The following is a 23,923-nucleotide window of genomic DNA, read 5'->3' as shown; positions in this document are numbered from 1 at the left end:
CAGCGGTTAGGCGCCTGCCTTTGGCCCAGGGTGCAATCCTGGAGACCTGGGATCAAATCCCACGTCAGGCTCCCAGTGCATGGAGCCTGCTTCTCCCTCTGCCTGTGTCTCTGCCCCCCTCTCTCTCTCTGTCTATCATAAATAAATAAATAAATCTTTAAAAAAAAAAAAAAAGAACCAAATAACTGGCTCAGCAGAGCCTTGTCTACCCAAGGACTGGGTTCCCCGTGTCTTCTGATGTGGATGATGAAGAGATGACCTGCCTCTCAAGGTGCGGTTCGGTGTTCTGCGGACTTGCCCGTTCCGGGCGTGGCGTCGGCGAGCGCACCCAGGCTCCTTTGGGTGCATCCGAGACCTGAGATGCAGCTCCTGAGCCGCAGAAGCCTAGTTGTGCGGGTCTCTGCAGTGCCAGCGTGGTCACAGCCGTGGTCTCCGACAACCGGCCAGTGGGGGGGCAGGCAGGCAGGACTCAGACCCACGCCCGACACGGAGTAGTTGCTTAGTAAAGATTCGCTGATTGAGTGAATGAAAAGGTTATTCCTAAGATCTGGGATTGAGGAGAAGTCCTGGCATGTTCGGCTGACGGTACGTTTACCTACGCCTCTAGGTGCCTTTCCCCGTCTTGCTTGCGGGTCCTTCCTTCATCTTGCTGCCATTTCCTATGTCTCTCCTCCTCTGCTCGTAAACTGGACATTCTTAAATATCTGATAGGCCCCTGCTCTTCAAATGACCAGAACCAAACCCTTGAAGGTCTGGTCCTACTCACCAGCCCACTCTTCTTCAGTCTTCTGGTAAACAGGATTCACTAAGTCAGTGTCACTGCTGACCCCGGGAAGAGCACTGATGCCGCCTTTTCTCTTAAACCCCGAGGCCAATTAGGGTGTTTCCTTTGCCTCGTCCCCAGCAATGCCCCATGCAGGATCCCTGCATCCCAGCTTTCCGACCGCTCTGCTCCCCGCTGCTGCCCGTTCTCTCGAATGTGGGGAGAGCTTCACGTCTCTGCTCTTGCCCCATATATCCTGATCTCCACACGGCAGCCACACGGACCCGTTTACGATGTCAGTTAGGTCATAACACTACGCTTCTGTTCTTTGGGCTGGGGGGCAGGGGGGCAGGGAGGCAGGGAAGGAGGGGACGCTGCGCCTCTGGGTCGATTAAGTGGCCAACTCTTGATTTGGGCTCAAGGTTGTGAGGTGGACCCCATATTAGGTCTGCCCTCAGTGGGGAGTCTGCTTGAGGCTCCCCCCTCTCCCGCAGCCCCTCTCCCTGCATATGTGTGCTCTCTCTCTCTCAAATAAATAAATACATCTTAAAAAAAAATTATTTCAGGAGTTTTCTACCACATCTAAAATAAAACCAGACTCGGTGATCATGGACCAAGTCAACCCAAGATTGGTCCCAAGCTCCTTCTCACCCCCTCTAAGCCAGCCTCTTCGGTTTTCTTTCTTTTCCTTGGAAATACCAAGGTTACTCGATGTTATAGCATGTGCCAGGGGTGCTCTTCTAGCCCTAAATCTATGCTTTTGTTCCTCTCCTTTCATTTGGTCTCTGCTTAATCATTGCCTCCTTAAAAAGTCCTTGCCTGGTAGCTACTCAAAATATTATCTTCTCTACAATTGTCTATAAGCCATTATTCTGTTTTGTGTTAGTTTATTGCACCCGTGACTACTGGAATTTACGTTATGGATCTGCTCATTCACAAGGTTACTGTCTCTCTCACTAAAATATGATCACCAGAGGGTGGGGATCTGAATCCACCTTATCAATCTCCGTATCTCCAACACCATTAGATGCATGATTAATGCATGATGATGGGAGGGATGGAAAAATGGATGGGTTAGAGGTAAAGGAGCGTGAGAGTGCGTGATGATTGGTGGGTGGAAATCAATACGTCATTCCTTTATCAAAGGTACTAAGTTTCAGGGCACAAGAAAACAAGTGTAGATAGCTGAGAAAAGTTTGATTATGCAGGACCTGATATGCCGTATGGCTCGATTTAGATAGATCCTGGGCTCTAAGAAATTCAGAAGTGACAAGGAATTTAGGGATGTTCTGATATATCATCTAAATCTTCTAGGTAAGGGAAATGAACTTGTGCCATTGACCTAGAGTCATGCAAGTCAGCACTAAAACCAACGCCAAAATCCAAGTGTAGTCAATACTCATTACTCACAGATTCTATATTTGTGAATTTGCATACCAACTAAAAAATTCTTTGTGACCCCTAAATCAATACTCATGGCGCCTTCTGGATCATTCACAGACATGCACAGAGCTGCAAAATATTTGAGTCATCTGACATGCACGTTCCCAGCTATCACGTGCCTTATGGAGAAAAAGTGTATGTTAGATGAACAGTGTTCAGGCCTGCATCACAGCGCAATTGGCTGTGAGTTGTATTACTGACTTGGCAATAGATGTTACGGTGTATTTAAACTGAAACACACCAAAAATAAATAAATAAATAAATAAACTGAAACACACCAAACACAAGGTCGTAGGTCGATTGGTTGACAAAAGATTTGTGACCCGAGTGCACAGGAACCAATTCTAGATCTTCCCAAGAGCACTGAGTCTGTATTTACTAAGTTGAAGTGTTCAGCAACTTTATAGAAGTTAACTACCATGGGGATGCCCGGGGGGCCCAGCGGTGGAGCTCAGGGTGTGACCCCAGGGTCCGGGGATCGAGTCCCGCATGAGGCTCCCTGCAGGGAGCCTGCTTCTCCCTCTGCCTGTGTCTCTGCCTCTCTCTCTGTGTCTCTCATGAATAAATAAATAAAATCTTAAAAAAAAAAAGAAACTTAACTTCCATAAATACTGAGAATCAACTGTGTATATATATTTAGTTTGTTCTAGTGGTCATTAGGTGATTTGTCTCATTTGGTTAATCTGTACCTGTTTATATCAATTTATTTTCATTTACGTAATATATTTTCAATCTTTAGCTTATACATTTTATTTTGAAGATGTATAGTTAAAGTCCTCGCCACTTCTTGCTGTTTTGTCGTTTTGTCCGGCAAAACAGTTTTTTATTCATTGATATCAGTCCTTGCCTTTATTCAAAAACTGTTTCTATTTTTAATTCTCTATATTTACACTCTCCCCTTTCAGATAAAGGGGCCTTAAGACAAGTTTGCCCATCGTTTTGTTGACAGTATCATAAGGAACTTACTAGTTATCTATTATCTTTTTTTATTATTTTTTTATTTATGATAGTTACAGAGAGAGAGAGAGAGGCAGAGACACAGGCAGAGGGAGAAGCAGGCTCCATGCACCGGGAGCCCGATGTGGGATTCATCATTCTGTGAGTTCGTGTCATGGCTTTGCCTCTTCTCATGCTACTTAGATTTTAATGTAAGTACAGAAAGAAAATCTGTACCGGTGTCTTTGTTAGCGAATTTCAGGTATCTTTGAGCAGGAAAGGATACTATCTGGAGGTCGACAGAGTTCTGATACTTCTGTAATTGTACTTTTTGGGACGTTTTTTCTCCTCTAGTAGTTACTGATGCATCGCCTCTGAAGGCTGGTACTGAAGTGGGTTGTACATGGGTGTAGATGGTGTCGGAAATCATCCTGGGGTCCTTTGTAAAGAAACCGCTATCTCACGATTTTGCTTGAGCACTTTCAGGGCAGAAATACGAACGAGAAAAAGGTTGGGAGCCTCGAAATGTTTACAGGAACGACTTCAAAGAAATGTCAGTAAAGCAGAAAAGAAGTGAAATAAGCCCAGAGCTTACTTATGTCTACACTGAAATCCCCACATACATTAATTTAAGTGGGATTAAGTTTGAGGCACTTGTCAACCTTTCTGCGCACTCTGGTTTGGTCACAGCCCTTCCGAGAAGCACACGTCAAGTGGTCTTAGCCGTCATCGCGGCGAGCTGCGCAGCTGCAGACTGTGACCCAAGTTCTTATCTTGATCCTTTGAGTATTGCCTGACTAAGTAATCCTTTAATTCTTTTAAATATTTTATGTTGTTTAAGTTAACTGGTCTTCGAAACCACCTAGGAAGCCAAGACAGAGACTTCAATCAGTTGACATTTTTCTGTTTGCCGTGTCCTGTGCCTGGATGTTTGGCTAAGAATACATGGTGGTTACTGGGCTAAAAGAGAACTAAGGAGCCCTTCAGATTTGTGGTTTAGGCCGTAGCTCTACCCTGGAAGGTAGCATCCGTCCCCCTGAATAAGCCTGCCCAAGGTCACACAGGTCGTGATGGGAGGGCTGGGACTGAAATCCGTTCCGTCGCCTGTACCCCCCTGAGCCCAGGTGCCCGTGGCCGCGAGAGGCATCTGTGTTGTCTCACGCTGCTAATTCCTTCCCTTTACAACTGTCTTCATTTGTGCATTTGTGTTGTTTAATCAGCATCTGTTTGTCGGTCAGGGCATGTCCGTTTTATTCACCACTGTTTATACACTGTGAAGTGTGTATTTTCTGGCACTGGTAGGTTTTCAGTGAATATTTGTTAAGATTAAGAGGGAGTAAAAGTAATTGTGTCGTGAAAAGAAAAAAAAAATCGAATGGCAGCACTAAAAAAGCCAAGTCACATGAAGTAGACCTAATCCAGACTCCTGATTTTCATTGTCACAGGGTTGAATGTATAAATTTTCTCTCTGTTTTGGGGCTGTAACGATCTAAGTATCCATATTAAGTAATATTAAATAACAATAATAAAATAATACTATATAATTGAATATTAAATATGACAGTAACAAATTTTAAAATAATGATCTATTATGAAGCTTTTCTGCCTTTTATTCAAAATTCTTTTGCTTGATAGCATCATGTCCTAGACTTTACTGGATTTTTCCCATTATTAAAATTAATTTACTTTTAGTTTTATCATTTTAACAAGAGCATATGTAGTAGTATACCTATGAGGAATCCACACAGATATAGAAATCCCCCAAATTAACTTATTTTTAGTGATAAATGCTAATCTACATTGTTTTTTTAGTCATGCTTTTCTTTTTTTATATATAAATGTATTTTTTATTGGTGTTCAATTTGCCAACATATAGAATAACACCCAGTGCTCATCCCATCAGGTGCCCCCTCAGTGCCCGTCACCCAGTCACCCCCCCCCCCCACCGATAGTCATGCTTTTCTTAAACAATTTTTCCTCCAAAGCGAAAAGTAATGACTAGCATTGTTCCCTGTGTATATGATCTTAAATTATATTATTTCTAGAAGTTTAATCATTTATGTAGTTGATTACATGAGTTATATACATTTTTAAACTTTATTTTTTATTTAAAGTTAATTAATTAACATATAATGTATTATTGGATTGAGAGGTAGAGGTCAGTGATTCGTCAGTCTTCGACAACACCCAGGGCTCATGACATCCCGTGCCCTCCTTAATGCCCGTCACCAGTTACCCTACTCCTCTCCCCTCCGGTGACCCTCAGTTTGTTTCCTATGATTCAGAGTCTCTTACAGTTTGTCTCCCTCTCTGATTTCATCTTGTTTTATTTTTTCCTCTCTTCTCCTATGATCCTCTGTTTTGTTTCTTAAATTCCACATATGAGTGAGACCCCATGGTAACTGTCTTTCTCTGATTGACTTCTTTCACTTAGTGTAATACCCTCTAGTGCCACCCACCTGCTGCTACATTAACTATACTTTAGAACTACATTCTAACAGTCATGGGAGAGGGTTGCTTTCATTATTACAGTAAATTTAAAAAAAACCATAAAATTTACTATATTAACTTTTTAAAAAAAAAAAGATTTTATTTACTTATTTGCGAGAGAGATGAGCAGGAAGGAGAGGGAGAGGCAGGCTCCCATGAGCAGGGAGTCTGTCTTAGGGTTTGATCCCAGAACCTGAGCTGAAGGCAGATGCTTAACACCTGAGCCACCCAGGCGCCCCCATCTTAACCATTTTAAAGTGTACAGCTCAGCAGGTTTAAGCACATCCACATTGTGCACCTTGTCTCTAAAAGTCTGTTCGTCTTGCAAAATTGAAACTTCCTACCCCCAAACAACTCCCCTTTCTCCCCTACCCCAAGCCCATGGCAACCACTTTTCTAATTCCTGTTGCTGTGAATTTGACTAGTCTAGGTACCTTGCAGAAGTGGAATCCTTCAGTCCCTTCCCTTTTTGTGACTGGCTTATCTCACTCAGTGTAACATCTGCAAAATTCATCCATGTTGTAGCACATGAAAGGGTTTCTCTCATTTCTAAGGCTGAATAACATTCCGCTGTATGTATATTCAGCATTTTGTGGATATATTCATCCATTGATGGACATTTGGACTGCTTCCACCTTTGATCATTGTGATAATGCTGGTATAACTGTGAAGGTGCAAATGTCTCTTCCAGACTCTGCTTTCAGTGTTTTAGAAATAGATCAAGAAGTGGGATTGTTGACTCAAATGGAGGATTTTTGGTTTTTCTGGGAGAGCTTTTATTGCATCCATAATCTAGAAGTTTTGGAGTTTTCAGAGCTTTTTACAAATAACTAGGTAGATGTTTTTGCAACATTTATTTGGACATTTGGTTATAAAATGAAGGCAAAGTGTGTGATTAGATCCTAAGCCTGGGCATGGTCCCTCTTTTGACCACAAAGCTCTGCAATAGTTGACAGTTTTAGAATGAGAGGCTGCCTATAGGTTACATTTAATTGATTTTAGTTCTTGCTAAATAAACATCACTCAGCTTTTCCATGATTCTTCTTTAATCTGCCAGTAAAAGGCATAAGCTGCACATAGTAATGAAATGTAATATTAATCCCTCCCAGCTAATCTCAGTACTCATTCTTCCTTTTTTTGTGTATTTGAATCTACTTCCAATATCATTTTAATGTCAGTTCCCTAAAACCTGTTCAGGGCTTTCTGTCACTGTCCTCGTGTTCTAAATGTACATATTTGGTCTGTTTACATCGTGATAAACTTGCCACATTTGTATATGGTTTATGCTCTGATTATCTTAAAACCTATAATAAATCAGCATCATCATTATCAAAGCATACTTATTACACGTGTAATGGTGCATGACATTGCATCCAGGTTCCAGATAGGAACTGTGTCCATTCTGTAACTCAAGAAGAAATTGCTTTTTCTTTCTTTTTTTTTTTTTTTTATAAACCATTGACTTTGGTGTTCTTTTTTCTTATGGAGCTAAAACACCAATTGTCTTATCCCTTTTTTAGCTTCAGTCATATTTATTCCTATCCATTCTGTGTATTAATTTATTGAAGTAATTGATATAGCCAGAGAAAATATTACGCAAATGACATAATTGAAAGCACTCAAACTTTCACGTGTGCTCACCGTCATCACTCTTGTGTAGATGTAGAAGAGGCACCATTATAATTGACACCAATAGAGCACAGGTTCATTGTGCTCGCATTGCCACTGGAATTAATGCAGTTAAACTGAAAAATCGGTAAGCAAAGATCATTGAGGTCATTGATAAGATATCTATGTTGTTGTAAAGGGATAATGTGCTTTTAAATAGCACAAGGTCATATATTTAAGACACATTTTATTTTCTAGACAGTCGAACGACTGTGGTATTTACAATGTGAGAATGCAATATATGTCTCTGTTGTGTGACCCCCTAACACAAAGTGCATGATATTTAATATGTAAGTAGTACGTAATAAATAGTTGCTGCTGGAATTGATCCTAAAATTGGCCATTTTTGTGCATTTTACCCATGAAATGTTTACATTTTGTTTATCATATAAAATATTTAAACCCCTAATTTTTTTTACTAAGCAACCAGTGAATATACGGGTACTTTAAATTAAAATTTAAAAAGATCTGTTATATACCTGTTAAAAGAACAGAGTGAGTTTCATGTACAGGGAAATATCCATTATCCAATTTCTTTTTAATCACTGAAGAAATATAATTTTTTTGTTGTTGTTTCTTTCTTGGTAGCGTCTGTCCTGCATTCTTCTTCGTTGAAATGGTAATTTTTGAAAGCCATTATTTCTTCAAGACAGTAATTAAAAACCCTTTCTAATTAGCCTTCTTATTTTTTTATCCTAGTATGGCTTATAATATGAACCAATTTTATTTTTCTAAGTTGACCTATGCAAAACAGCTTCTTTTTTTATTGTGTATTCACCCTTCCTTCCTTTTTTTTTTTTTTAAGATTTTATGTATTTATTCATGAGAGAAACACAGAGAGAGGCAGAGACACAGGCAGAGGGAGAAGCAGGCTCCATGCAGGGAGCCCGTCGCGGGACTCGATCCCAGGACCCCAGGATCACGCCCTGGGCTGAAGGCGGTGCTAAACCGCTGAGCCACCTGGGCGTCTCTTCCTTTCTTTTTCTAACTCATTCTTTCCCTTCTCTTCTAAAATGACTCCTGAGTCAGGAGCAGTTCATTCTGTGCTGCTCAGGCGGGTGAGGAGAGGTTAGCTTGCTGAGACCTTTGCTATTTTCCCTAGTTTGTCACTGGTTCAGTGTCCTTATTCTTTTATCCAGTCTCAACCTGTAATATCCCTGTTTGGGATATTATTTTATGTGTCCTCTTGACCGAAGAAAGGCCTTTGACCATCTGGAAATGTTCTCATCTTTATAGAGAACTCTGATTTTGAAAGGAGTATATTAAAGGCTGAGAAGAGGCAGCATGTAAATAGCTGGTCAGCTTGCCCTTGTCATCCCTGGTGACTAAGTTACAAGTGTCACTGCTGTCTCACCCAAGCCATCTCTCTATCTAAAAAGCTATAGTCTTAAAAATGTGCTTTAAAATTGAGGTAGTCTTTATGGTAAACATTTTTTCCATTCTTTCCCATAATTCCACACAACACAGAAAATACATTTTTAGGGGAAAAAACCCCATGATTTGTAAATCAAGCCCAATGAGTACCTACTGAAGGTATAATTTAAAATTATTAATACTCCCCCCACTTCTCCTACTTCTCATCTTGTTTCACTTTATAGTTTTCTATAGAATTCATCGGTTGCTAATATTTTATGATTTCATTATTTATCCTGTTTGTTGTCCCTTTACTCTCTATCCACCAGTAGCATGTGAGATCCAGGAGAGCGAAGCTCTTTGTTATGTTGCCGAAGGGTGCACACCAAGCAGTGAGAAGAGTGCCCGGCAGAGAAAGGACATTAAATATTTGTTGAAGGAGTGAATGAATCCTCCTGAGTTGTCACTGGGAAAAGGGCAGCAGCAAATGTAGTAATTAGTTCTGACCTAATCTGTCCTTCAAAATCTGTTGTTTTCTATTTGTCCTTAGGCTATCTAATAGAAGATTATTATTTTAACGTATTGACAATTTCTAGGGCACCTGGATGGCTCAGTCGGTTAATCGTCTGCCTTTGGCTCAGGTCATGACCTCAGGGTCTGGGATCGAGTCCCACATGGGGTTTCCTGCTCCGCAGGGAGCCTGCTTCTCCCTCTCCCTCTGCCTGCCACTCCCCCTGCTTGTGCTCTGTCTCTCTGTCAAATAAATAAATACCATCTTAAAAAATAGAAACAATTTCTGAATAATTTTTTTTTTTTTTTTTGCAGAAAATAAGCCAGCTACTTATTAGAGATTGTTTTATAATTCGAAAAACAAGTTGCAAATTTTGGTTTGTTGTTTTTGGAAGTTTGGGGCCAAAACATAGATCCATGAACATGAAGTTCTTCATAAAATGTCATAGGTCTGAGCTTTTAGTTGAGTTGTTTAAGGAAAGAGATCGAGTTCCTGCAGGTTCTACGGGTTGGGAGCCTGTTGGGGTAAAAGGTCTCCCCTGAACCCTGAACAGCTGTATTACCTTGGGAAGGAATAGGCCGCGCTGATTCTACACACAGTCTTTCGATAGCTGTGCTGACTGTGGGTCATGAATTTCAGAGACTAGGAAGTATGTAGTTGTATATCATGAATTAGTCCTTTAAAAAGAGACTCATGACCGTAAACCATGCAATATCTATCAGCAGAGTCGGAGTCAGGCTTCTCTATGAATAAGATAACAGTTCTGTCGGTGAAGCAACGGCAATTTTTATGTTTCAGAACAAATTATACGTTGCTTATAGCATATCTGGGCTAGATTTTTATTTTTTTTTATTTTTATTTTTTTATTTTTTATTTTATTTTTGGGCTAGATTTTTAATGATAATTTTAAGTCTGAATTTTGTTTAGCTTTTTTTTTTTTTTTTTTTTTTTTTTTGCTCCAAAGAATTACTACGGGTACTTTTATTTTCTTTTAAAATGCAGTTAACATCTGTTGGTTGTGACACAGGTGAATGCACTCTCCCATAGATTTCTGTATCTCCCGCTGTCCACCAGAAAAATAGGCCCTTTGTTCACGCGCAGTGTAGATCTTGCCACGCACGCTCACAAGAAAAGCTCTCATTTGGTGTTAAGTAACCTGTCATGTGACCCTGGCAGGGTTATGGCTGAGAACCGATATTACTCTTTCTGCGAAAATTGATTTATCTACTAATTAAATATATCTTCACATATTTTTTTATTGTTGCAGATTGAAAGACATGACAATTGTGCCTATGACTACCTAGAAGTTCGGGATGGAACCAGTGAAAATAGCCCTTTGATAGGGCGTTTCTGTGGTTATGATAAACCTGAAGATATCAGATCTACCTCCAATACCTTGTGGATGAAATTTGTTTCTGATGGAACTGTGAACAAGGCAGGGTTTGCTGCCAATTTTTTTAAAGGTAACTTGAAGTCATTTGAAGTGTGAGGTCTTGTTGGTCAGGGATAAATGTGAGTTTCCCTAACCCTAAGAGAGAGAACTATAGTGAAGTTATGCTGAAAGTTAAGAATGCACTGTGCATGCAGATATTGTAATGATTTTTGGTGGTAAAAGGTTCTTGGTAAAATACTGGAGTTTGGAACTTTGTAGCACAGCGTAGGAACTTCATTAGGAGATTTTACCAACCATTTTTTTTTTTCTATAACAGTATTTATTTATTTATTTATTTTAATTTTTTTATTTATGATAGTCACAGAGAGAGAGAGAGGCAGAGACACAGGCAGAGGGAGAAGCAGGCTCCATGCACCGGGGGCCCGATGTGGGACTCGATCCCGGGTCTCCAGGATCGCGCCCTGGGCCAAAGGCAGGCGCCAAACCGCTGCGCCACCCAGGGATCCCAATTACCAACCATTTTTATGAAATATCAAAACTGCAAAATCCAGAAAGGGGATTTAGACAAGGAGAAAACCTTCACAACATGATAAACAGAAGACTCGTAACCAGAAGAAGCCATTCATCAGTTTGTTTACAGGTGACATCATTTCTGAGCCATCCTGTAGACCATAATGTTCCACCACATTGGAAATAATGCACGGCCTCCGTAGCAGAACCTTCCGATACTTTAAATGCCTTTGGGACAAAGAATTATCATTGGTCAGCTTTCATTTTAAATCGCGGAACCAAATTTTAGTATATTTTCAGGTCCCATAGTTGGTGTGCATTGATGAGGTAAAAAGAACGATTTTATTTATTTATTTTTCAAGGGTTTATGTATTTATTTGAGAGAGAAAGAGAGAATGTGGAGGGGGAGAGAGAGTCTCAAGCAGACTCCACGCCGAGCACGGAACCTGATGCGGGGCCCCATCCCAGGGCCCTGAGATCACAGCCTGAGCCAGAACCAAGAGCTGGAGCCTTGAGCAATTGGCCCACCCAGCCAGCACCCCAAGAGAAAGCCATTTTAGTGCAAAAAGCATCAGATTTAATTTTATAGAATTCACAAGCACGTGACATTAAGTGTGACGCTGTGAAATAATACTCTCTCACGGGGACAGAAAACCAAAAGTTTCTCTACACTGATTTTTATAGAATAAATGATGGATTTAGTTGTGTATGTCAAAATTTAGTGTGAATGATAACCAGATATTTTTGTTATTTAAAAAACAGCATAGTGGGTCTTTCCCTGAGGATTGCTTAGGTATTCACCATATGATCTGAAAGGCAGAGAACTGTTACTTTCACCAGCTGCGCTCAAAATTTTTATTAAAAAGTATATGTATGAAAAAAAAGTATATGTACGTGCTTCGGTTCTGTAGTATTTTATAGTAGAGGAAGCATAGCGTCATCAAGATCGTCTCCTGGGATGCTGATCTGTTTGGTCATCAGAGATGGTCGGCGTTTGGCCAATGCGGGATTTTCCCAGAGGACATTGTCTTCTATTTTCTTAACTCACACGAGGTTACTCCTGAGAATTGAAATTATGGAATATTTGGCCATATACGTTGTTCCCAATAGCGTATATTATTCGTACATATATTCACAAAATGAAATCAACAAGTGAAGCTGTGTTTTTCAATAAGTTTTTCTATTTTGTTCTGGAATTCTCATGTTATAAGAATTCCCTTTGACCGTAACATCAGGAAAAAAACAAAACAAAACAAAAAACCCCACCAAGACACACGCGTGTCAGAGATGTCAGAGATAAGGTGATCTTCATTTGACACCGCTGTGGATCCCTAGTCCTTGTCTTGCTTCTTAGGCCATCGGGGTTGCGGGGAGGAGATTCGGGTAGGCCGCGTCTCACGGGCCTGCAGGTGGTTTCTGCTCCTTTGTTGGAGACGCCAGTTGTCTCCATTTCAGAGTTTTTGAGTGTCATATTAAAAAAAAAAAAAAAATACGCCTGAGTAGGTAAAGCCCGATACCCTGACCGGGTTGTTGCCTGCGTGGCGCCCGTCCTTGCAGAGGAAGACGAGTGTGCCAAGCCGGACCGCGGGGGCTGCGAGCAGCGCTGCCTCAACACCCTGGGCAGCTACCAGTGTGCGTGTGAGCCGGGCTACGAGCTGGGGCCCGACAAGAGGAGCTGTGAAGGTAGGCCTGCGCCCCCCGGGGGCCCCTCCAAGCCCCTGGGCCTCCCGCTGTCCTTTCCTGCCCTCCGCAGTGACCTCTTCCCAACTGCTGGGACTCAGCCTGTGGGTCAGTTGACATGAAACCCTGCCTGGGAGCTCGTCCCGGAGCCACCGTCCCCTCCGCTGGTCACCAGGCCACCGTGTTTATTAGCTTTCGATGGGTTTCTCCTGCCTCTCCCTTCTGCCCTATTTATCTTATCATCTCTCTCTGTATCCATCTCTGCTCTTATCTGTCTACACCCAGGTTTTCACCCCCATCCATCATTTATTTTCACCTTCTCTTAACAGAGTCTATGAACACACCTCCCTTACCACGGCTCGGAGTCCTGGGTCCACATGCTTGGTTTGAGCTCTAGCACCTAGCACGAGCGTGAAGCAGCCGCCCGATGTGTTTCATTAATAAATGATTCATTAACAAAGACATTTTGCTGTGCTTTCTCCACTTCCTCTGCACATTCTAAGATGAGATTTCTTGCAACGTTTTGTTAGCGTGTCCTGTGATCTCTTCCTTCAGAATTTAAAGCTGCTTCTCCCCCCCCCCCCCGCCTCATTTCCTATTTATTCCCTGCTCCATCCTATTGCTGGCCCCATACTTGAATTACAAAAATAAATGGACCGACCTTCCTTCCTCTGTCCCGTCCCTCCTTTATTCTTCTCTCAGAATGTCTGCCCAAATCCTCTTCACAGAACGTGTAGCGGTTCAACATTACTTATCGTTATGTATTTACGAAGTTTACTCTTGGTGCTTCCCACAAAAATGTAAATGTAAACTCCCTGAAAATGAGCACCTTTGTTCTCTACTGCGTGTGTAACACAGGACACAGCAGTGGTAAAGGTGGCAGATTTATTTGCTGAACAAATAAATGCCAAACCCTTACTGAGCTGAATAAGAAAATCAGAGACTCCCTGTTTCTTCTTAAAGTTTTAAACTTTTCTTTTTGACAAAAGTCTCCATCCTTATCTATTAAGCTAATAATCTGCTCTCTGGGCTAGACTAAAACACCCGCAGTTATGAAGGCAAAGTGGCATCTTTAAAACAGAGGGCGTTAGTTCTCATAACTACCCTATGGTGTAGATACTGTCATACCCATTTAGAAGATGAGACAACTGACACTCAGTCTTCTTTATCTTGGTTGTCCAACTTTGCTTTTTTTAAAAAAAGGTTTTATTTATTTATTTATTTATTTATTTATTTATTTATTTATGAGAGATGGAGATCATGAGAGAGAGCACGAGTGGGGAGGAGAGGGAGAGGCAGCCTCCCCACCGAGCAGGGAGCCGACCTGGGGCTCCACCGCAGGGCCCTGGGATCATGACCTGAGCTGAAGGCAGACGCTTAACTGACTGAGCCGCCCAGGCGCCCCGTTGTCCAACTTTAAAGTGATCTGAGATGTCACACAGCCGTAATTTGCTTGGGTCCCAGGCAACGAATTCACAGCTCATGAATGGGATTAGATAATTAAAATAGTTGTAGTAGGCGATGGCGTCTGCAGCTTTCTAGATTCTGAAAACTCTGGAAGATGATGGGAATTTAATGGGGAGATGTTTGGTTACCAGCGGAAAGGTGCTAAGAAGGGGATGACCCTACTAGGGGAAAACCTTGTCCTTTCTTTCCTTCCAGCGGCCTGTGGCGGACTTCTTACCAAACTTAACGGCACCATAACCACTCCAGGCTGGCCCAAGGAGTACCCTCCTAATAAGAACTGCGTGTGGCAGGTGGTCGCACCAACCCAATACAGAATTTCCATGAAGTTTGAGTTTTTCGAATTGGAGGGCAATGAAGTAAGTGAAAGATAAGTACATTCTCTTCTGTTGGGTTCTGGGAACCTCTGAAGACAAACTGGTCAATGGAAGGAAGGAGGAAGAAGGATTGCAGCAGTACAACTGTGCAGATGTTGCAGTCTTTGCTGTACTGTTCGTTTCTGCGACTGCTTGTAATTCCTCTTGGCATTGGATAATATTTCAGACTATTTTGGGAGATTGAAAACTACCTAGGAGGGGTTTTTACTTAGTGTATTGGGATACAGCAATTTCTTGATTTATCAAAGAACTATGAAGAAATTAGGGTCAGCTTTATATCGCATTGACTTTTCTAAAACAACAACAACAACAAAAAAAACCCCACAACAATCCATCAATCAACATTCAAAATCCACTGGTTGAGTCATAACAAAAATAGCCATTTTGGAGAGCCTGGTATGTTTATTTGTGGAAATGAGTATATTTTCTTTATGTAAGTAGTTTCTCGTTATGAATATGTTCATGAGTCCCCAGTAAAGATATACTTTTTAATCTCAACAAAGATGTGTTTAGTTGACACTGTCTTTTGTTTACAAAATATGGCTTGTTATAATGAAAGTCCAGTTTTCTGCCAGTTGACCGCACTTAAACAAGTGAAATCACTTATTTGAGAATTCCTATGTGCGAAATCATTTATTTGAGAATTCCTATGTGCTAGTACACGTGCACCAGATTCAAATGGAATGTCAAGCCTTGAAATGAGAAGTTTTAGGGCTTGTGTCCTTTGTATGATTGGTCAACATTGGCTTAATTTCGGTTTTGTTTGAGCTTTCCTACTTTCTTTTCAAACTTCCATATTCTTTCTTCCAATGACTTCTTTTCTGTGCCTATTTTAAAATGAACATGATTTAAGACTTGTAAGTATGATAAAATTAACTCAGAAATTATTTTGTCTCTGATATTTATCTGTTGAACACTTTTAAAGAAGTGAAAAAATAGAAATATAATGTATCTTTGCTCCTGATCAATAATTGTTGGTAATATGTGTGGATTTTATAGCATTATGTTGTCTTTGTATATGTATATTTGCCTCTTTTCCCCCTTTCTATTTTTCTTTATTTCTTTTTAATGACTTTCTCACTCTTAATTATGCCTATCAGAATCAAGTCACTTATGTGCATTTTTTTTTAGTGCTACTAATGGCTTTGAGGTAAAAATAAGTTGTGACTTTTGTGTTTCCTTAAAGGAAATTAAAGTCTAAAATGTGACAAACTTATATATTTCAGAGAATTATACAATTTTAGAGCTCAGTGGACCTTTTGAGATCTTCCTTACATCATGTGTAAGTTTTATGATAGCAAAAACATGAATTTATATTTCTAACATACTCTGTCCACATGAAACATCATTTTCCTTTCACAATTACCTGAAATTTAGAGAAATATTGAAATGAAGAAAATATTTGTATAGGATTTTTAGAAAAGTTTTCATAGGAGCAGTCCTTTTTGAAAATGGCAGTCTCCCTACCAGTTCTGTGGTTTGACGTGAACTTGGTGTTGAACGACTTCAACTCTCTCCATTTTCCCTAAAGCGATTAGCTGTGGCAGGTACGACATTTTGATTCATGAGTTGAGAGATGTTACTAGGAAGGCTAGAAGTTTATGTTCAGGAGGAAGGAGGGTAGGTGGTTTTAAGTAAATAGGTCATTGTGTTCTGAAAGCATTTTTCCCATGGTGGTGGTCTTTATTCCTGGTAGGATCCTTGACAAACTCTCTAATGTAGCCCAAGTTTCTTAAGCTTATTGCTACGTGGAAGGCTGTTACAAAATTCTGCACGTTTTGTGGTTTGATGTCTTAAATACTTAAAGGCATGAGCAAAAACGTGACTTAGAGAATACTGGGTTAAGTTAAAACTTCACTGTCTTATTTATTTACATTGATATCCAGAAGGAAAGATGATGTCAAACAAGTTTAACCTCGGTAACTTTCTCCCATCCCATGTCAGAGTCCTTCTAAGCAGATGTTGCTGTTGTAACCAGGTGGATAGAAGATTAAAAAATTTTTTTTTTTCCTGGCAACTTTTGCTTATTTATCACTGTATTAATATCACAAGAACCAGTAATTTTAGTTGACAGATTGCAAAGTACAGATCAGGCCCCAGGGTTCAATCATATGCTTTGTTAAACCTTGCTAATTACACGTTTATGTAATAAGGTCATTCAGGCAAGATGTATTATTTAGAATGTGCCCTGATGGAACTTCGGAGAAGTGTATTATGGAAACATCTGCTAGAGGTCGTAAAATTGCGACGAATACCTGGCATTCACTTAGCTTCTTCCATTTTGGCGCTGTTAGTGCATTACATATACATCAGAATGTGCCTACTTCATTTTAGTGTAATTCCTTTCTCATTCCACCACATAGAATTTTTATTTGTTTGCAATCCTGTAGCGTAGCTCCAGATTAATCTTATAGTGCCTGACAACTCAAAGAAATTAAGAAATACCAATTTGTCTGATGATGAGTTTGAACGGCAGAGTATCCTTTTGATTGTATACCACAGCGTCTGTCTCCTTTGAAATTTCCTAAGGCTGCTCTTCCGATTAGAACACAGCGTTCCTGGGAGGCAGCACCAGACCCAACCAGACTCTGTGCTCTTTTCTCTGAATTGCAGCATACGATAAGTATAATTTTGGACAAGTCACTTAGAAATTTGTGAACCTCAGTTTTCTCATCTTTACAATTGAAAGGGACATTTCCATTATTAATGGTTCTTTCATAGACTACGTGTATCACTTTCATGTCACTATAGTCAGCATTAAATAAGACAATACATGACAAGTTCTTTCACGGTTCCTAGTGAAAATTTAAACACGAAAAAAAAATTTTAAGCCAGCAGATACTATTCTTCTTGTGACCGTCAGCACCACTGTCTCGACAAATATTCATCTCAATTCTCCTAAACTCTTATTTTTTTGGAAAAGATATATGCTGTAAATATATATAAACAAGCACACATTGGTATTTACATCTCTTGGAGATATTCAGAGCAAAATTCTCTGATCTATTTTTCATGCCATCTGCCTTATTTTTGGACTCTTTCCCTAATTTTTTTCTTTACCTATTAATTTCAGTTTGACTATCATGAAAAAATATGATAAAATAATGATAAATGTCAGTCATCTGATATTTAAAATCTGGTGACTATAATAACCACATCTTTTCTAGGTTTGCAAATATGATTATGTGGAGATTTGGAGTGGCCTTTCTTCTGAGTCTAAGTTGCATGGCAAATTTTGTGGTGCCGAAGTGCCTGAAGTGATCACATCTCAGTTCAACAATATGAGAATTGAATTCAGATCTGACAATACTGTATCCAAGAAGGGCTTCAAAGCACATTTCTTCTCAGGTATCAGTATTGACATGATGTGTGTGTGTATCACGGACTTTCAAGGTGGATTGGCCTTCATTGTTACCCACTCTTCATAGTTTTCTGTAAATGTAATTCAGAGGGACATAGAACGCATGAATGTTTATCCTAGGTTTAGCAATTTTTAATAGAATATTAATAATTGGGGATCTGATGAAATATAGCTCTCAAACACTTAATAATCAAGTATTATAAAGGCTAATACAATAACAAAATATTGGGGGTCTGATGAAATATAGCTCTCAAACACTTAGTAATCAAGTATTATAAAGGCTAATACAATAACAAAATTATTACTATCATGTTTTCATACAGTGACTTTATAAGTGCATGGGGATAATGATACCAGACTTCCAGACAGTGGCAGGCTTTTTCAAAATGATTTATCTTTTTCTTGGAATATCTGATCTTGTTTTAGCAACATATTTTTTATTCTTATTATCTAACAGATATTTCTTATTCCTCGTATTATTATATTTTCATTTTTGGTTAAGCTGATATTAAAATCCATACCTTGCCTCATCACTATAGAAAGAATTACAGTATGAAACCTACAAATATGGAAATTGCAATTTTACTAAAAACAATAGATTATCAGGTATATTAAACAGTGGACACTTCTTTTTGGAATTTAATATTTAGTTTAACCAACCCATTGTAAAATTTCCCTCATCTAGAGCTGAAATTTCATAAAACATCCCCCCCAACTTTAAGGAAATATATGAAAGCACCAGGGAAATTCCTTTATTTTCCCAATTTTGGAATCATACCTACTTATAAAGATATTATTCTGAAACTTCAAAAATAGATAAAATTATAATAAGCCTTAGTATAGCAATCTGCCTTTCAGACTGGCAAGCAATTTAAAGCTTTGAGTTCCAATTATATTTTAATATTAGGTAATTTGGATTGAGTTAATTCAAAGTCCATTTATTCCAATCCCCATGTGTTTAAAATTAATGAGATTTACAGTGCCCAGGGTTTGTTTGGGGTTTTCAGTGTAATTGAAGTTAATGGTTCACAAGCTCCATTGAGGTCCAAGTCATACACAGAAGTACATTCAAAATACAAGGGATCTTGGCTTTCGTATTCTCCTTGCTTTCCTTCCCCCAGATTTAATTGCCTTTTAAAAATTCTTCTCAGGCATTAATTTAAGACTTATGTGATTCAAAGTAGCATTTTAATACTCTATTTTAATGAAAGCAAGACATTCTTAGACTTCACTGTTTTATAAACATCATGTGCTTTACAAATTGTAGGTGACCCAGTGGTTAGATATAAAAGTCCTTGTTTTAGAACCACCTAAATAAATATTTATTTTAAAATTGAAATTATAAAGTGAGTACATCTTATCATAATATTAATAATATTCGGGATCCTTTTTACTTTACCATAGTCATACATTTTATTTCATATTTAGTTTTTAAAAAGCTACATGCTACGTATACCAGTGGCAAAGTATGATTACGTTTAGAGCTAGAACTCAGAATATTTAAAATTGACTGCCTGATATTATCGGTCAGGAAAAATTTCCCAAATTGTAAAGATGGATTGTGTCTTTAGAAATAGACTATTGAAATATAAAAAATGCTACTTTAACTCTTATAAAACAGATATGAAGGCACATAAAGATGCTGTTCTGCAGCACAGAGTCTTTATTCCTTCCTCTGGGCAGCTGTGCTTTGTGACATTACCTGAGTACCTCGGTAGTACTTCAGCCCTTGGGAACTAAAATTTGCTATAAATCATATTCACTGATGCAGATCATTTTAGGAAGTTGTATCTGTTTTGGGTATTTCTCAGTGCTATATTTTAAAAAGTGTAAATCAACTGGGTGACAGTGCTTCAGGCTGATCGAGGCTAGCCTAAATTGTTTGATGGAGTTTGAGTAGTTAAGTAAATGGGACGAGTGTTCGCATGATAGCTACCATTTTGAGAATTTATTACGCAGGCATGCATCATCTCTCTAATAATCAAAATAAGGGTATAGTATTCTCATTATTATATTCACTTGACAGACGAAGCAGCTGAGGAATTAAGTGAACTGCTTAGTGTCACAAAGCATTTAAATACTAGTTTGTCTTGGTTTGTCTAAGAGCTGGTCATGCCCCTTGCAAATAGCATGTAACTGAACATATTTGTGACCTGAAAAACAACAGATATACTTTACACTTCTTTATTAGATTAATAATTTATAAGGTCCAAGATAATTAAGTGTAAACTTCCAGTGGCTTCTTTTTGATCCACTGAAAAATATCAGCACTTTGTCAGATTCATATTTATAATACTGTGGTTCTGGATGAGTATTAGATCTATTTTATGTTTAATTTCCTGGGAGTTTCTGTTAGTGGGGAACATGTTTGCTCAGGAAAGGGAAGATAAAAACAGTCTATTATGATAAAGAGCCGGTGTGGCACTAACAAGAGATGGCCACAAGTTCAGACTTAGTTTACCCGATGTCCTTATGATCATCACACAAAATTGTAATTTCTAACAAATCACCTATTTTAGTAGATAGGCTCTATTCACACTGAAGATGTTATTTTTAAGGCCTAATAATGTTTTAAGTATAATTATATATAATCACTTGTTCAAAGTCAAATAATTCATTAAATTTATTAGAAAACAGACATGTAGGGACGCCCGGGTGGCTCAGCAGTTGAGCGTCTGCCTTCGGCTCAGGGTGTGATTCTAGAGTCCCAGGATCGAGTCCTGCATCGGGCTCCCTGCATGGAGCCTGCTTCTCCCTCTGCCTGTGTCTCTGCCTCTCTCTCTTTTTGTCACTCGTGAATAAATAAATAAAATCTTAAAAAAAATAAGTTAAAAAAATAGACATGTAAACCATGGGGATACGGTATTTCTCAAACAAAATTGAAGGATGTTTTTATTTTCTAAGGTTTACTCTTGGAGGATTTGATAAAATACATTACTGGGTTTATTGTGACAAACTCTTTAAGAAGAAATTTAACCTAGGAATCAAGAATCATTACAGTGATTATTCTAGTTGCCTCAGAAATCTCATTCCTGAGACACATTTTTAAGGAAATGTTTCAAGATCTGGAAGAAGGATTTCAATATACTATTACAATGATAGAAATTCAAAACAACCCAATGGTATGACAAGAGGAAAATGGTAAATAAACTATAGCAAATACACTTTGTGGGCTTTTCTACACCACAAAGATGGCTTACTGATTCTGTGATGTAAAAAGTCGTAGATGATAAAACATCACTGGAAATCTAGGTGTGAAACTATCTGCACACTGTGCATACAGCTAAGCGTGCGGTGGGAACAAATCAAAGTTGCCGTATGAAAATACCAAGAATGTTTGTGCTAAGGTGGGAAGATGGTGCATCATAGTTTTTCTCCAGTTTCTCTGTTTTCAATTTAAATACAAAATATAATTTTAATTAATTAGGTTTTGAGCGGGGGCAGTGGGAGGGGCAGAGGAAGAGGGAGAGAGAGAGAGAGAGAGAGAGAGAAAATCTGATGCAGGCTCTATGCTCAGTGCAGAGCCTGATGTGGGGCTTGATCCCACAACCCTGAGTCCAAATCAAAAGTCAGATGCTTCACCAACTGAGCCACCCAGTGCCTCTAAAATAACTTTAGAGGAAAAACACATGTCATATTGCTGCCACTCTAGGTATTTCTAGACTTGCAAACATTACCTAATAGACTTTGATCTTTGAGAGTGAAGAAACGTTTGAAGTCATCTTTTTAATTAATTAATCAATATAGATTAATAGAGGTTAATAATACAAGTATTTTGTGATAGGTTAAATTTTATAATTTTAACTTTATAGTTAGTTAATAATATTACCTTATTATAGATGGTCGAATAAATGTGTCACTGTGTTGTGTATGTTAATCCAGAGATGTCTAATGAAGACTCAGTGTTAAATGCTTCTGTTTGTAATCCCTGTTCTAAAGATTTCAGAAGTGGTTGTGGATTTATCAAAACATGATGAGAAATATGACAGCTCAGCTGTTTTTTCCACAATCTTGTACCAGGAACAATTACCAAGGATTCAATCAAAAGAAGAAACAGTGTTTGATAAGAAGTGATTTTTCCGTGTTATTTGGGAAGGAAAGTTATTCAAAAACTAATTCTAGTTTTCTAGCAGCTAAGTGATACATCAAGAAAAAAGACACAAGAAAATAGTTTTTGATTTTTAACGTGTACTGTGAAATCAGACTTTTATAGCGTCATTTCCAAATACAAGTATTTAATAAAACAATCACAGAGATTCTAGTTCTCTTTGCACATAACTTCTCATTTTATGGACCTAAGAAATGGAATCAGAAGAATGACTCTAAGAGAACGTATTAGCAAATAATGTTGAATTCCATAACTTCCCTATTTACAAAAATAAGAAACCCTCACGATAAATTCTGATTTAAAATCTTAGCAATAACATAATAAAACCTTTCATTGAACATGAAACAATGCTATAGCTTGACCATTGGGAGGTTCCTGTGTTAAATCTACAGCAGGGAGTCCCCGAGGTCCGCTAAAAAAAAAAATGAGTGTCATATACTGTACTGATTTTAGGATAGATTTAAAAAACAATATAATGAAGTAGTATGAAGGCAAATAAGGAAATTAAGGCAATCAAAGCAAAGCTATTTGGGCATGATATAAAATTATGTCTTTTGAGTCTTGTAGCTACATCGGAAACAGCGTAAGCATTTTCTAGAAGACAGTCTGGCCCAACAGTATATCACTCTGATTTTTTTGGACTGAATGAGATTTGTTTTTCCATTAACACTAATAACTTACTTTATGTGATAGTAAAATCAAACTTAATTTTGTGCGGTGGTGCATTTGAATACAAGTATGCAAATCTGCACCGGTATAGTGGGTATAGTGATACCACTTATGTATTTTAAGTGGTTAAGGAAAGTTACCTGGAGAAGTTAATCTGGAGAATAAACCTGATTTAAGAGCAGAGTCTCTCACGAATCTTGTATTGAAGACCTAGCGACTTGCTCAGTGGCAAAACCAGAATAAGACCCGGCTTTCCTGACTTCCAGTTCATTTCTGTCTGTAACAAATGTAGGAGTCGGAAAAAATGATGTGTGTGATTGTTCTACCCCAAATTCAAGTGATTTCAGCAGACCTGCTCCTCATTTTACCCGCCTTTGCGTGTGGTCACCCGTTCCCTCCTTCTCCTGTACACCCTCTCTCTAATGTAAGGCTCGCAGATACCATTAGAAGAAATTCAGCCCCATATTATTCTAAGAAAACTGTAAGTGTTAATGTGATTGACTTCAAATAATTAAACAAAACTTTCCTGCGATTTTAACAAGTTTTCAATATTTCCATGTCTTGGGAAGAGCAAGTTGTCTTTGCCCAGCTCTCAGTAGAGTTCATTAGCGCTATTGGTTTTCTCAAACTTTTATTGAAATTCTAAAATCAGTAAGAATTAGAATTAGGTAAGAATTCTAACTAATTCTGAGCATACAGGGTGATATTAGTGTATTTGTGCTGTTTGGAAGAGGACTATTGTCAGTTCTGTGTTGAAACTCGCATGTGCCATGTCTACGCGAGCACACGCATGGGAGTGTTTGTGTGCTCGTGTGCTTGCAGGGGCGTGAGTAAGTCTGCTTATCTTATCTTTCGTCCTTTCTTGTGCGTATATCTGCTCATATATGTTTCTGGTCTGGGGCTCGGACCCTTTACCTTTTTGTTTCCCACAGACAAGGAAGCTTTCTGCAAAGAGAAAATTTTTATTTTTGAGTCTTGCAAGAATTTGATACAGGTTGCCACTTCGGTTCCATCCAGTATGTATTATTCACAGCCTGATGGCTGCTGATAGTCTCAGACGTGCTCTGCAGGCCTCTGATGGGAAAATGCCACCTCCTTTTTTCCTAATAATGGACCTTTCCTTTATCTCACACGAAGGAATGGAAAGCAGATGTGACCATTCTAAAGAAGGAGGCAAATTTCCATCTGCAGAGAAGA

At 38.9% G+C, this 23,923-nt stretch overlaps 1 protein-coding gene across 2 annotated transcripts in view; it reads left to right on the top strand.

The window, feature by feature from the left end:
• Nucleotides 1–23,923, top strand: part of TLL1 (tolloid like 1) — a 196,432-nt gene that overhangs the window by 138,244 nt on the left and 34,265 nt on the right. For both annotated transcript variants that reach the window (XM_041739072.1, XM_041739071.1), the window contains 4 exons: nt 10,432–10,627; nt 12,625–12,750; nt 14,410–14,570; nt 17,756–17,936. In XM_041739072.1, the coding sequence (XP_041595006.1) occupies nt 10,432–10,627; nt 12,625–12,750; nt 14,410–14,570; nt 17,756–17,936 (664 nt within the window). The remainder of the gene's footprint in view (nt 1–10,431; nt 10,628–12,624; nt 12,751–14,409; nt 14,571–17,755; nt 17,937–23,923) is intronic.

This window comes from Vulpes lagopus, chromosome 23 (assembly GCF_018345385.1).
Source record: "Vulpes lagopus strain Blue_001 chromosome 23, ASM1834538v1, whole genome shotgun sequence".
Lineage (NCBI taxonomy): Eukaryota > Metazoa > Chordata > Mammalia > Carnivora > Canidae > Vulpes > Vulpes lagopus.
Note: the sequence above shows the minus strand (reverse complement) of the source record. Positions and strands in the feature narration are given on the sequence as shown.